This window comes from Rana temporaria, chromosome 1 (assembly GCF_905171775.1).
Source record: "Rana temporaria chromosome 1, aRanTem1.1, whole genome shotgun sequence".
NCBI classification, from domain to species: Eukaryota; Metazoa; Chordata; class Amphibia; order Anura; family Ranidae; genus Rana; species Rana temporaria.
The window spans coordinates 213,268,936-213,282,424 of record NC_053489.1 but is presented as its reverse complement, the minus strand read 5'-3'; the positions used below and the strand labels follow the sequence as shown (position 1 = coordinate 213,282,424).

The 13,489-nt window shown below is 41.1% G+C and overlaps 1 protein-coding gene across 1 annotated transcript in view; it reads right to left on the bottom strand.

The window, feature by feature from the left end:
* Nucleotides 1–5,556: 5,556 nt before the first annotated feature.
* GGT5 (gamma-glutamyltransferase 5) overlaps nucleotides 5,557–13,489 on the bottom strand; it is a 91,516-nt gene continuing 83,583 nt past the window's right edge. Inside the window, exons 11-12 of the mRNA XM_040349359.1 lie at nucleotides 10,873–10,983; nucleotides 5,557–5,774 (exon numbers count right to left, since the gene is read on the bottom strand). Coding sequence (XP_040205293.1) covers nucleotides 5,628–5,774; nucleotides 10,873–10,983 — 258 coding nt within the window. The 3' untranslated portion in view covers nucleotides 5,557–5,627. The remainder of the gene's footprint in view (nucleotides 5,775–10,872; nucleotides 10,984–13,489) is intronic.

Here is a 13,489-nt window from a genome sequence, read left to right as displayed (position 1 = left end):
CCTCTGGATATGACGCTGAGCATGAACACTCAACTTCTTTGGCAAGGCCTGTTCTGAGTGGAACCTGTCCTCTTAAACTGCTGTATGGTCTTGGCCACCATGCTGCAGCTCAGTTTCAGGGTCTTGCCAATCTTCTTATAGCCTGGGCCAACTTTATGTAGAGCAACAATTATTTTTTTCAGATCCTCAGAGAGTTCTTTGCCATTAGGTGCCATGTTGAACTTCCAGTGACCAGTATGAGTGAAAGCGATAACACCAAATTTAACACACCTGCTCCTCATTCACACCTGAGACCTTGTAAAATTAATGAGTCAAATGACATCGGGGAGAGAAAATGGCTAATTGGACCCAATTTGGGGTGTACTCACTTCTGTTGCCAGTGGTTTAGACATTAATGGCTGTGTGTTGAGTTGTTTCATGGGGACAGTAAATTTACACTGTTATACAAGCTGTACACTCACTACTTTACATTGTAGCAAAGTATAATTTTGTTCAGTGTTGTCACGTGAAAAGATATAATAACATATTTACAAAAATGTGAGGGGTGTACTCACTTTTGTGAAATACTGTGTGTGTGTGCTTGTGTATATATATATATATATATATATATATATATATATATATATATATACACACACACTGTATATCATTAACAATATACAGTTTGTATAGCCCTACAGTATGTTAGGCATGTTGCTTACAAAAACAGCACACACCAGCATATAACAAAATAAATCTTCCTGCTGACTTTGTATATATACAAATGCAAACATACATAAACCTGCTGCCCTACATGTTGCTATCTTCAGACATATGTTTTAATATTTGTCATTGCATTTATACATCTGGAGATTTGAACTTTACGATAAAGGAACACATGTTGCTGCAGCTTTATTCATGTATAACACACCCATTAATTCACTTTTAACATGTTATACAAATAAAAGAATATAACCCATGCACACAAGGAAATACCAAAATACCAGCTCCTAGCATCGGATTCATAGTCTGAACTACAGGCATACCGCACTTTTAAGTACACAATGGGGTTTATTTACTATCGCTGGAGAGGGCAAAATCAGACTCAATTCTGCACAGAAACCAATGAGCTTCCAGGATTTATTACCAGGCTTAAAGGGGTTGTAAAGGAATTATTTCTCCCCCTAAATAGTTTCCTTTACCTTAGTGCAGTCCTCCTTCACTTACCTCATCCTTCCATTTTGTTTTCAAATGTCTTTATTTCTTCTGAGAAATCCTCACTTCTTGTTCTTCTGTCTGTAACTACACCGTAATGCAAGGCTTTCTTCCTGGTGTGGAGAAAGCCTCTTGAGGGGGGAGGGGGCTAGCAGGCAAGTCAGGACACTCTCTACTTTGCAGATAGAGAAAGGAGCTGTGTGTTAGTGGGCGTCCTGACCCTCCTGCTCGCCCCCTCAAGAGGCTTTCTCCACACCAGGAAGAAAGCCTCGCATTACGGTGGTGAGTTACAGACAGAAGAACAGGAAATGAGGATTTCTTAGAAGAAATAAGGACATTTAAAAGCAAAATTGAAGGATGAGGTAAGTGAAGGAGGACTGCACTAAGGTAAAGGAAGCTATTTAGGGAAAACATTTTTTTCCTTTAATTGAACAAGCTGGGGTTAGAAGCTCATTGGTTTCTATGCAGAAGTGAGCCTGATTTTGCACTCTCCAGCCATAGTAAATAAATCCCATTGTGTACTTAAAAGTGGGGTATGCCTGTAATATTTGCCACGTATCATGTAATGAGAATAGGGTTCCTTCTCTTATAAAAGTACATACAAGGCTTGTATTATGACCAGACCAAGTGCTTGCACAGGTCTGTTTCATCTCCTATACTCTTTATATTTTATAGCACATTCTTTACATGCAAGATTTTATTTTCTTATAAAGCAAAACTATTGTATTAGGTCTGTTCCTCTACGAACAATCTTCCGACACAATGGCCCCCACTTTTTAAATCCTCCATGAGAAGAAATGTTATTGTAAAAAAAAAATGATCCCTATTATCCGCACATATTACACAACAATAAACAGAAAAAGTTGATTGGTTGGTCTGGGCAACAAGAACAGTTCTCACTTCTGCTACTTTTATACACAAATCATATTGATTTAGGTTTGATTTACTAAAGCAGTAGAGAATGTTCACTTAGCAAAATGAATGTTTAGCTTGTTATTAAATTAAGTTGTGTTAACATTTGCTGTCCTATTGTTTGCAGGGGAATAATTAAAATAATAAAAAAAAAAAGATTGACATGCACATAATTGTTTTCTTTTTGTTCTTGGATAAAGTAGGGATGTGTAAAAACCCCTTTCGTTGTGTCTTTTTGCGATCCGTGTACCTTTGGGGAAATTTCCCTTTACTGTCACATTAACGCAACAGGAAGTTAGAAGAAATTTCCCAAAGTGAGAGTAATTCCTCCTCTTAAGACACCTGTCTCTGATACAGGTGTTCCCATTAGAAGATTTCCTCTTACTTCTTGTTATATGAACAACTCTCAGGCCAGGTTCACACTATTGCGAATTGGAGGATGTGGGTTCCCCGCATCCAATTCGCAATAGCAGGAGATTGTGACCGGCTCTCTATGAAGCTGGTTCGCATATCTTCGATGCGGGTCTGGTGCGAATTTGCACAGGAGCCTTTTGGTCCGTTTCAGGTCCGAATTCAGCCCAAAATTTGGGCTGAGATCGGCCCTGAAACGATGAACCAGGATGCACCGGACCCTTGCTGGAGCCGCATCAGCATTAGGTGTGAACTCAGCCTAAAATTTTGGATTCCCCTCACTTTTTTTTCTCAATGACAATAGTCACCAGTACAAATAAATGGGCTAAAATTCCCAATGGGAAGACAGATAGCGCCTAAAACAGAAGATCTAAAGCCTCATACACACGATCGGACTACAAACAAACTTTTCTGTGAATTTTTGTTCGAAGGGCGTTGGCCGTGAACTTGGTATACATACACGGCAGGACTTTTTCAGCAAACTTTCCCAAAATCATGTGGTTTTTCAGTTCTTTACCGCCACCCTTTGGGCAACTTCTGTATTGTTGTCTGATCTTTTGCATTGATTCTGAGCATGCGTGTTTGTACTTTGGACTTAAGTCCGATTCATTTATGTACACACGGCAGGACTTTGCACCATAGGACTTTTGTTGCCGGAAAGTTTGTCTGTTTGCAGAGCAAACATTTGTCCAATGAAAACCGAAAAAGTTTGTCCGATGGAGCGTACACACAGTCAAATTTTTTGAAAAACCTGCTAATTTTGAAGTTTGTTGTCAAAAAGTCCTACTGTGTGCCCTAACTATTCCCTCACACTAAAAACAACAAAAAGGTATGGCCTTGGGATACACTTTAACAAGCATGGCCAAAAACAAAAAACACCTTTAAATATGTATGGTGCCATCTTGAACTCTCCTAAAATGCTTTTTTGGCTGTCATGTGAACCATCTGATTTACTTTGACTTTCCTTATCTCCATATTTGTCAGTAACTCACAAAAATAAAAACAGATCAGGATTATAGCCAAGCAACCATCACGAAGAAGGTTAGTAAAATGGCAGCCTTCATACTTTGCTCAAACCAGACTAAAGCTGGGTATACAAGCTTCGCTTTTTTTTTTAGTTCAGCAGGTGGGTTGAATGACAAAAAAAAATTAAATAACAGGTTTCCCCATCCCTAGAAGCGAGGTGGGTGAAGGAATCCTCCCTGATGTGTTGTTGTATTCTGATAGCAGGGACTTATCTGCTTTCAGAAAACACTAATCAGTGCTGCAGCCAATTGGCTGCTGCAGCTGATTGAATAAATGTTTTACAACAATCCCATTTGACAGAAGTCTATCTACTGACTGACTTCTGTCGAACAGAGTGCTATACACACATATCAAAATTCAGTCAGTCCCTGCTGAACTGGCCAAATTTCAATGCATGTGTACCCCATTCTAAAGCCTCGTACACACGATTGGACTTCCAACCAACTTTTCTGTGGATTTTGGTCCAAAGGGCCTGTAAATTTGTTCTGCATAGAGACGGCACAACATTTTCAGCCAACATTCATCAAACCACGTGGTTTTTCAGCTCTTTACCGCCACCCTTTGGGCAACTTCTGCTATTGTTGTCTGATGCTTAGCATTGGTTCCGAGCATGCGTGTTTGTACTTTGGATTTTAGTTAGATGGACTTTCGTACACACGATCGGATAAACCGACGTAACAGATTTTTTGCCCAATAATTGGTGAGCATGAATAGCCAACTTTTGTTGTCGTTAATTGAGCCAACAATTGTCGGATGGAGCATGCACACGGTCAGATTATCCGACACAACATGTCCGTCAGACAATTATGGCCATAAAGTTGGATTGTGTGTACGGGGCTAAATGGTAAGACCCTTATGTGCTGACTACTTCACTACTTATTCACTGCTTTCTAAATACAATACAATATGCAGGCAGCCTGCATCCAGGGCTGATCACTCGCATGTGATTGTTCGTTGCATGAAGGATAACACCCAAGTGGACACAATTGGAGCCGGCAGCCTGTCATTGCAATTAATGGGGCTACCTTTTTACCCTTTTGCCTCTTGTACAGCTAATTATCAGAACCCCTGCTGGTGTTCCCACATACAATCAAAGGCAGGGTGAATGCCTAAGTGTGAATGCCCCCCAAATAATGCATGTATGTCTGATTGTCCTCTGATATCTATGGACAACTATAGTCAAGACACATATTTTATATGAAAGTGTATGTTTGCAGAATAGATAAATAATAAATACTGTGTAGCATTGTATCAATACCGGTATCGATACTAAGCGTTTGCACGAGTACTTGATACCTGACCCGGTTCACATATATGAGAATTGGATGCATCTAGTTCGCATGACATGTGAACCTGCAGCCTTTTCAGTGGAGCTAAATTAACATATGTGCTGGACAGCCACAGCGCATTTTTAAAAAGAGTCCGGTACGATTTTGAGTAATTTCAATTGCCATACACTTTGACAATTCGCACCTGAATCACACCTGAACCTTTAAAAAAGTCGCACTGGAGGGGGCTGAAATCCTGCAGTCAAAACCAGATCACACATACTGGGCCAGATTCACATAGAATTGCGGCCGCGCGTACCTTCGTGGATCGACGGAAAAGCTAATTAGCATACCCGACACGGGAAAACGACGCGAACTCCACCCAGCGGGCGCCAAAGTATTGCACCTACGATCTGAAGGCGTACGAAGCCGTACGCCTGTCGGATCGAAGCCAGAAGCCGTCGTATCTTGGTTTGAGGATTCAAACGAAAGATATGACGCGGCAAATTTGAAAGTACGCCGGTGTATCAGTAGATACGCCGGCGTACTTGCACTGTGAATCTGGCCCACTGTATGTAAACCCAGTCTAAATGCATCCAAATTCCTATGCAAAAAAGATATTAGTCATTGGTATGCGCGAGACTTGAGAAAAAGTATCGGTACTCGTACTTGGTCTTAAAAAACTGGTACTGGTGCATCCCTATTACTGTAGATCTAATATAAGAATGGAGGACACACAGAAAGATATATTTAACTCTCCTTTATTAGAAATTTAATTTGTGCTTCTTATTTAAATTAATCTTACATATTAATCTTTTAATAACCAGCAGCCTTTGCTTCTTTTCGCTTATCTGAAAAGGCAAATAAACATCCATTCTCTTGGGATACTGCTTGGACCACATTCAGAGCAAATGAAACGTTGCTAAATTTATGTCCTTTTTCTTGCAGTCCTTGTTGCACTGCCTGAAACAATGAAAGAACATATCAGTGATCAGGAAATAAATACATTTATCTGGATCTTTAAAGCGGGACTTCACCCATAAATGTTTTTTTACCCTTAGATGGATGCTCATTTAGTCTAAGGGAATCGGCTAGTTGTTTTAAAATCCGAGCAGTACTTACCGTTGTAGAGGGCGATCTTCTCCGCCGCTTCTGGGTATGGGTCTTCGGGACTGGGCGTTCCTTCTTGATTGACAGTCTTCCGACAGGCTTCCGAAAGGCTTCCGACGGTCGCATCCATCGCGTCGCGAGTAGCCGAAAGAAGCCGAACGTCGGTGCGGCTCTATACTGCGCCTGCGCACCGACGTTCAGCTACTTTCGGAAAATCGTGACGCGATGGATGCGACCGTCGGAAGCTTTTCGGAAGCCTGCCGGAAGACTGTCAATCAAGAAGGAACGCCCAGTCCCACAGCCCATACTCGGAAGCGGCGGAGAAGATCGCTCTCTAAAAAGGTAAGTACAGCTTTGATTTTAAAACAACTAGCCGATTCCCCTAGACTAAATGAGCATCCATCTAAGGGTAAAAATAGCAATTTACCGGTGAACCTCCACTTTAAGCTGAAGTAAACACATGTTAAATAACTCCGTGTACAGTTTTGGTATGATTCCGTGCCCAGACAAAGCAACTCCCATGTGCATACATGGGAGTTACTTCATCCAAAATAGGCCAACGAATATGACCTGGTCAGCATTTTCAAGGTTAACACAGGTGATGTACCACCTGTCAAATGCAAAGCCAATGCAAAAAAATTCAATTTTAGTCTCATCTGACCACCCTAACCTCCCTAACGGTATTCCCGAGTCTGGCTCGGGGTGAATTTTACATACCAAAAGCAGTAACCCCGAGCCAGACTCGAAATCGCATTGTAGGATACAGGGGAAGTTACTTACCTTGTCCCTGGATCCTGCTAAGTCTCCCCGCTGTGTGTGCGAGCTGTCATCTCGCTCGATTCACACACTGGTGACTGCCGAGTGCCGAGCGGCACGACGTACAGGGGCGGAGTTCGGCGCCAAATTAAAAAAATGAAAAAAACACAGTATAGATACAGTATACTGTAATCTTACAGATTACAGTACTGTATCAAATAATTACACATCCCCTTTGTCCTTGTCCAGTGCCCTGCATGCAGTTTTATATTATAAAAAAAACTGTTCTTTCTGCCTGGAAACTGGAGATTGTACATAGCAACCAAAAAGTGTCCGTTTACGTAAAAAATGGCTTTAGACCAGCTAGAAAACAGCGTTAATAAATTAGAATCACTTGCAGAATCGAGCGATAGCAATTTGTGGGGAAATTTGTCATCAAACACTGAAAGTAATGACAGCGACAATTCTGCAACTGAGCAAATTTCAGTGTTTTTGATTTGATTACATTATTGAATAATTTGTATTATAATTACATTATTATTTGTTATAATTATTTATAGTTATTTATTATATTATAATTTATGATTTTGTGTTTCAAACTTCATCATACCCGGGATGCCTACTAGACTCTTGTTTGGACAGATTTAAGTGAGTTATTCCTAGAAATTACAGGCCTACAATATACAATGCCAAATTTCCATGCAAAATAATTGTACCGCTTTCAGCATCTAAAATCTGAAAGAATCATACCGCCAGGGAGGTTAAACGCACATTGAAGATTCTGAGACCACATGGAATAAGGTATTCTGGTGAGATGAGACTAAAATGTAATTATTTGGCCTCAACATCAAACAATATGTCTGGTGGAAATCCAATACAGTTCACCATCCAAATAACACTATTCCTACAGTAAAGCTTTGAGGTGATAATATCATGTTATGGAGGAGTTTCTCTGCAGCAGGGATTGGAGCACTTATCAGGATACAAGAAAAATGGATGGGGCAAAATACCATTAAAGTCTTGAGGAAAATCTGCTGCCCTCTGCCAGAAAGTAAAGAAGAAGGTTTACCTTTCAACATGACAATGACCCACAACAGAAAAAAATTGCCACAGTGGTTGAAAGAGTGAATTTCCTTGCATGGCTTAGTCAGAGCCCAGACTTAAACCCCATTGAAAATCTGTGGAATGACTTGAAGACTGCAGTCCACAAACTGTCACCATCACATGTAACTGAACTTTAACTGAGCAGTTCTGCAAAGAAAAGTGGGCAAATATTGCAAAGTTTAGATGTGCAAGGTTAGAAGAGACATATCCCAACAGACTGGCAGCGCTGGCCATTAGCGCTAAAGTGGCGCTAATTTTAGTGCCGCTTTAGCGATGTTTTAGCAGCTCTTTTCGGCCGCTAGTGGGGAGCTTTTTACCCCCCAAAATTTTAAAAAGTCCTGTTTTGCGGCGCTTTGGAAGCGCTGCACATTCATTGCAATGGGCAGGGCATTTTGGGAGCACTAAATACAGCGCTCCCAACCCACCCCAAAGATGCTGCTTGCAGGACTATTCGTAATGTTGCGCAAGCGCACCACCCCAGTGTGAAAAGATACACTGCAATGAATGGGAGGCAGTTTTTAGCCTCTTTGCAGAGGCTTTTTTTAGCCCTAAAGCACCCGAAAACTGCCCCAGTGTGAAAGGGGTCTAAAGGCTGTTATTAAAAGCTAAAGGTGGTTCAACAAAATACTGACACAAGAGGGTCAGTGATTCTGTTTTGGATTTTGTTTTATCTTTTTCTGACATGTTGGTGTTATAACATCCACGTGAAAGAGGGGTGCTACAGTCAGATCTTCCTTTCATAATTCATTAACGGATGTCCCAGCATATTCTATTGTGTCATCCATCAATGAGGCCATTTGCTCATAATCATAATGTTACTGGTATAGAGGTAGTGGGTTACCACCACAATTTTTTTTCTTACAGATGACAACCTCCTGTATTTGTTCAACCTGATGACTTCCCTCTCAAACCTAATGACCTTAGTTTCACATTTTGAGGCCTTGTCAGGATTGCGAATTAACACAAATATCTAAAGCCTTCAATGTGTCTACTGGAGGTCTGGATTCCCTGCAAAACTCTTTCAATTTTACCTGCCAAAATGTTTCCTCCCTATTTGGGTATACATTACCTAACCACCTCTTCAGATACCTTATACCAGGAAAACTATCCTGGTGCATTATATAGTCTAATGCCACATCATAGGAAATCTTATATTTCTGCTGGGATTGCACCCTGTTGGGCCCTGGTTTTCACCCTCCAAACTTATTGGAGCACCTTTTAACAGAATCAGGGGTGAAACCCTTTGAGCCAAAGCAATCCAAACATCATTTTGGCCTAGACCAGTTTTCTAATATCTGAAAATCAAGAACTTTCTTCTTCAATACAATATATTGTACCTCCCCAACAAGATGTATTCTAACAAACGCCACATGAAAGCCACAGGAGACCTACAAAGCTCAATCCTAATGTATTTTATATATACCCTACTCTTGGAAAATATGCTCTATTACCCTCCACTTATGTAATTAAAGAACTCTCTTTTTTTTTTTTAATCATTGGTTATGAGGGGTATAAGATGTGGCCCTTACAAGAGACATGTAATTTGGTAATCAGTTATATGAAACATAACAGGTGTCGTGGGTCACCACAATGAACTCAACAGGCTGGCTTCTGGGGTAGTAGAATAATGTAGGTTTTGAATGTGCATATTGAAATAAGACATCATATTTACAGCAGTATACTGCTAGCATTCGGCAGGGAATATCCTGGATACCAGATCAAATCTGAAGCTGTGGAGGGGTCCGCCAGCCATTTGGACAAAACGTTGTCGTATTTTTGACGGCATCCTCTATTAGCATACGTGTCTTTGTAGAGGGGCAAACTGTTGTTAACCAGTTGTTTCCACAGGGAGAGAGGAGGGGGGGTGGGTTTACGCCAACTGAGGGCTATGGATTTGCGGGCATAGAATAAAAGTAAGCCAACTTGCGTCCCACTACCTTGGTTATCATTTGCATATGAAAGTTAATATCTCTTTCCAATTCCCGACAATAGGCGGGCAAGTCCAGAACATATGGGAAAAGTCCCCTAGGAATTCCCCCGCAATGCTAGCACCCAGGGGTGGAGTCTGGCTTAATTTTGTGCAGTCTGTGTGGGGTAAAGTATGCTCGATTGACCATCTTGAACTGTATCAACCAGTCTCTTAGTGAGACTGGTTGAGGGAAAATAACTATCTTTAATTTTTTATATTTATTATTTATATAACTCCCCGGGAGACCAAGTGCATATAGGCAACATTGTCCGCTAAACACACCTCTATATGCTGGCTGTAGCCGCACCCCATTTGAAGCCCAAGTTATGGGCACAACCAGCAAAGAGCTCCACCCCTAGGCTGTGTCATTCATAATAGTAAAAGATCAGGCTGCCCTGTAGATACATTCCACAGACCTGCAGCTCTGTCTTATCTTTTACTATGATGGATGAACATTCCTAATGGTGACAGGTCACTCAGAGCTGTGAGTCCATCAGGGTCGTGTATACACTTACCCAGCATGACTAATGGATCACAGAGAGCGGCAGCACAGTATGAGCTTTCACTATTTATGAATGAGCCATCAGTGATGTTAAATCGGTGCTGTGTATAAAAAAGCCCAACAACGCTGATCATTCATTCATAAAACTGAAAGCTCACACAGAGCTACAACATTGTATCATCAATTGGCCAGGCTGTAGATGTGTAAAAGCAGTCCTGATAGATGCACAGTGGTGCCCGCTGTGTGATCTTTTTTGTATATGGCAGCACTGGTCTCTGGAGCAGCCCCTGCCACTAGAGACCAGAGCTGTCAATCACACATCTGTCTCCTTCCTATCAGCATTGTGGCATGGGGGAGGATCTGTTTGACCACGCTGCCCAGAAACAAAGGGAAAGATTTGCATGGGACTATGCACTTAGTTCTCTAGGGAGTTAAAAAAAAGTTTAATAGTAGCTCTTCTTTAAAAAGAAACAGGATTTTTAGAGATCCCTTCCATTGGAAGACAGGTTCAGATTTGGACAGATATTCAAACGAAATATGAAATAGTGAAAGCTATAATATTTTGTGCATTGCTAGTAGTTATTCATCTCAATCACACACAATTACTAAGAATATCTTACCTTGCTGAAATGTGGCTCAAACTCTAGCTGGTTGCGGGCCGTGACATGGAAAACAGGCAACGAAATGGCTTTTTCAAGGTTGTAGCCAAACCACAGCTTGTTTATTATAGCCTAGAGAATGAAATATACATATTATAAACACTTTGTAAATATGAACATTAATAGGCCATTTTACATGGGCTATCTTGGTGCTGGTGCCACCAGCATCAGGATCACTAAGAGCCTCCTTTCCAGTCTGCGTGGCTTTGCTCCCTCACTAGCCAGGTCAGCAAGATGATGCTCCCATACTGTGTAGTGATGGCTAAAGAGAGATTTGGCAGGGTTCAGCGCCAGCAGGGGAATGAAGGCTCTCTAGTATGACTCTTCCGCTGGCTATGTGTCCATGTGAGATCATCCTTACCTTCATTCATTTCATGTATAGTAGCTACAATTTTTTTATTCAGTGTTCTCTTGGTTCTTAACATTTCTGGATAGGAATGAGGTAGGAGTATTTATGTATTTTTATTTTTAAAGCTTTTAAACTTTTTTCACACAGAGGTGGTCTGTGGAAAGAAAATTGTTGATTTACATTTGTGGTCAGTGAAGGACATTTATACTGTGTTTCCCCGAAAATAAGACATACCCATAAAATAAGCCGTAGCAGGATTTCTAAGTATTTGCTCAATATAAGCCATACCCCGAAAATAAGACATAGTGATTCTGTGCGTGCTGCAAGCTGAGGCATAGAGGGAGAAATAGAAAGTGAAAGTAAAAGTCTCCTCAAAATAAATGCGGCAGATTACTTGCAAAAGCAGTTCAAAACAAGAAAACCGCTCACACCATTCATCAGATAGGAGACAAACAAGGCGAGATGCATTCCTCGAATGATGAGATTGCAAAGCAGTTCGAACTTTATTACCAAAACCTCTATAACATTCCTTCCAATCCTAAATGCCCGCAGAAATCAGATAAAAGAGCGAAACTTATACAAGACTTCCTAGAACAATATGGCCCTCCCCAAATTTCAGGGAATGCTGCAAAAGAACTAGAAAATCCCATCTCAGGCCCAGAATTTGACAGAGCTATCAAAGAAATGAAGATAGGCAAGGCCCCAGGCCCGGACGGCCTACCCTTACAATACTATAAAACTTTCACCGAAATACTGAAACCGAGGTTCTTAAAGACGTTCCAATCTCTTCACTCAGAACAACACCCCCCCAAACAACTTCTAGAAGCACACATTACGGTGATACCCAAAGAAGGTAAAGATGCGACCCAGGTTACCAATTACAGGCCTATCTCCTTAATAAACGTAGACGTGAAAATCTACGCTAAAATCCTTGCAAATAGGATCCTCCCCTTATTAACTTCTTTGGTTTCTTTAGATCAAGTGGGATTTATCCCGGGTAGGGAGGGTCGTGATAATACAATAAAAGCTCTTAACATAAATCATTGGCTAACCTCTAAGCGGAAACAAGGCTTCTTCTTGTCCCTAGACGCCGAAAAGTCGTTCGATAGAGTGGCCTGGGATTTTATCGATGCAGTACTAAAACATATAGGTTTTTTTCCCCAAATGAGATCATATATTAAGGTCCTGTATTCTAATCCAACAGCAAGAGTCAGGGTCAATGGCCACCTATCGAATGCCTTCAACCTTCGCAACGGAACCAGACAGGGATGTCCCCTATCTCCACTATTATTCGTTCTAACACTTGAACCCCTGCTTAATAAAATTAGATCAAATAGAGACATCGTGGGAATCGAGATTCATGACAAAACATATAAAATAGCAGCCTTCACTGACGATATGCTTCTTTTTCTCTCGAATCCTCATATTTCCATACCTAACCTTCTAAAAGATCTAGAACACTTCCACTTACTGTCAAATTTTAAAATCAACCACTCCAAATCCAACGCCCTCAACATCTCATTACCCAATGATAAGGTAGAACTATGCAAGAAAAAATTCCCATTTAGGTGGGCCAACCACAGTATCACATATTTAGGAATTGAAATCTCATCAAACATGAAAGACCTCTTCCGCCTCAACTTCGAACCCGTTCTAAGAGAAACACAGGAAGATTTGAAAAGATGGAATGCCCTAAATGTATCCTGGTTCGGTCGAGCCTCCCTGATTAAAATGACCATCCTACCAAGGTTTCTCTATATTATGCAGACAATCCCAATCAAAATCCCCTTGTCATTTTTCGCCGCATTCAGAAAAGCTTGCTCCTTATTCATTTGGAGGGGTAAATCCCCTAGAATCAAATTCTCGCGACTAATTTTACCCAAGAGCAGAGGTGGAATTGCCCTACCCGACCTTAGGAAGTACCATCAAGCTGCCCTACTGACGAGAATTGTAGACTGGAATATACATCACACAGTGAAAGACTGGGTCTCCCTAGAACAAGCACAATACCCTCATGAGCTAAAAACTTTACCATGGATCAACCCTAAGTATCACCCAAACTTCCTAAAAACGCATCCACTTATTGGACCTACACTCGAAAGCTTCCGTAATACTTTTAAAGTAAAAAATCAGTCTCCATGGCTCAGCCCCCTTACACCGCTACGACACAACCCGGACTTTCCCCCAGGCATGGAAAAATCGTTTCCAACACATCAATGGCCATACAAA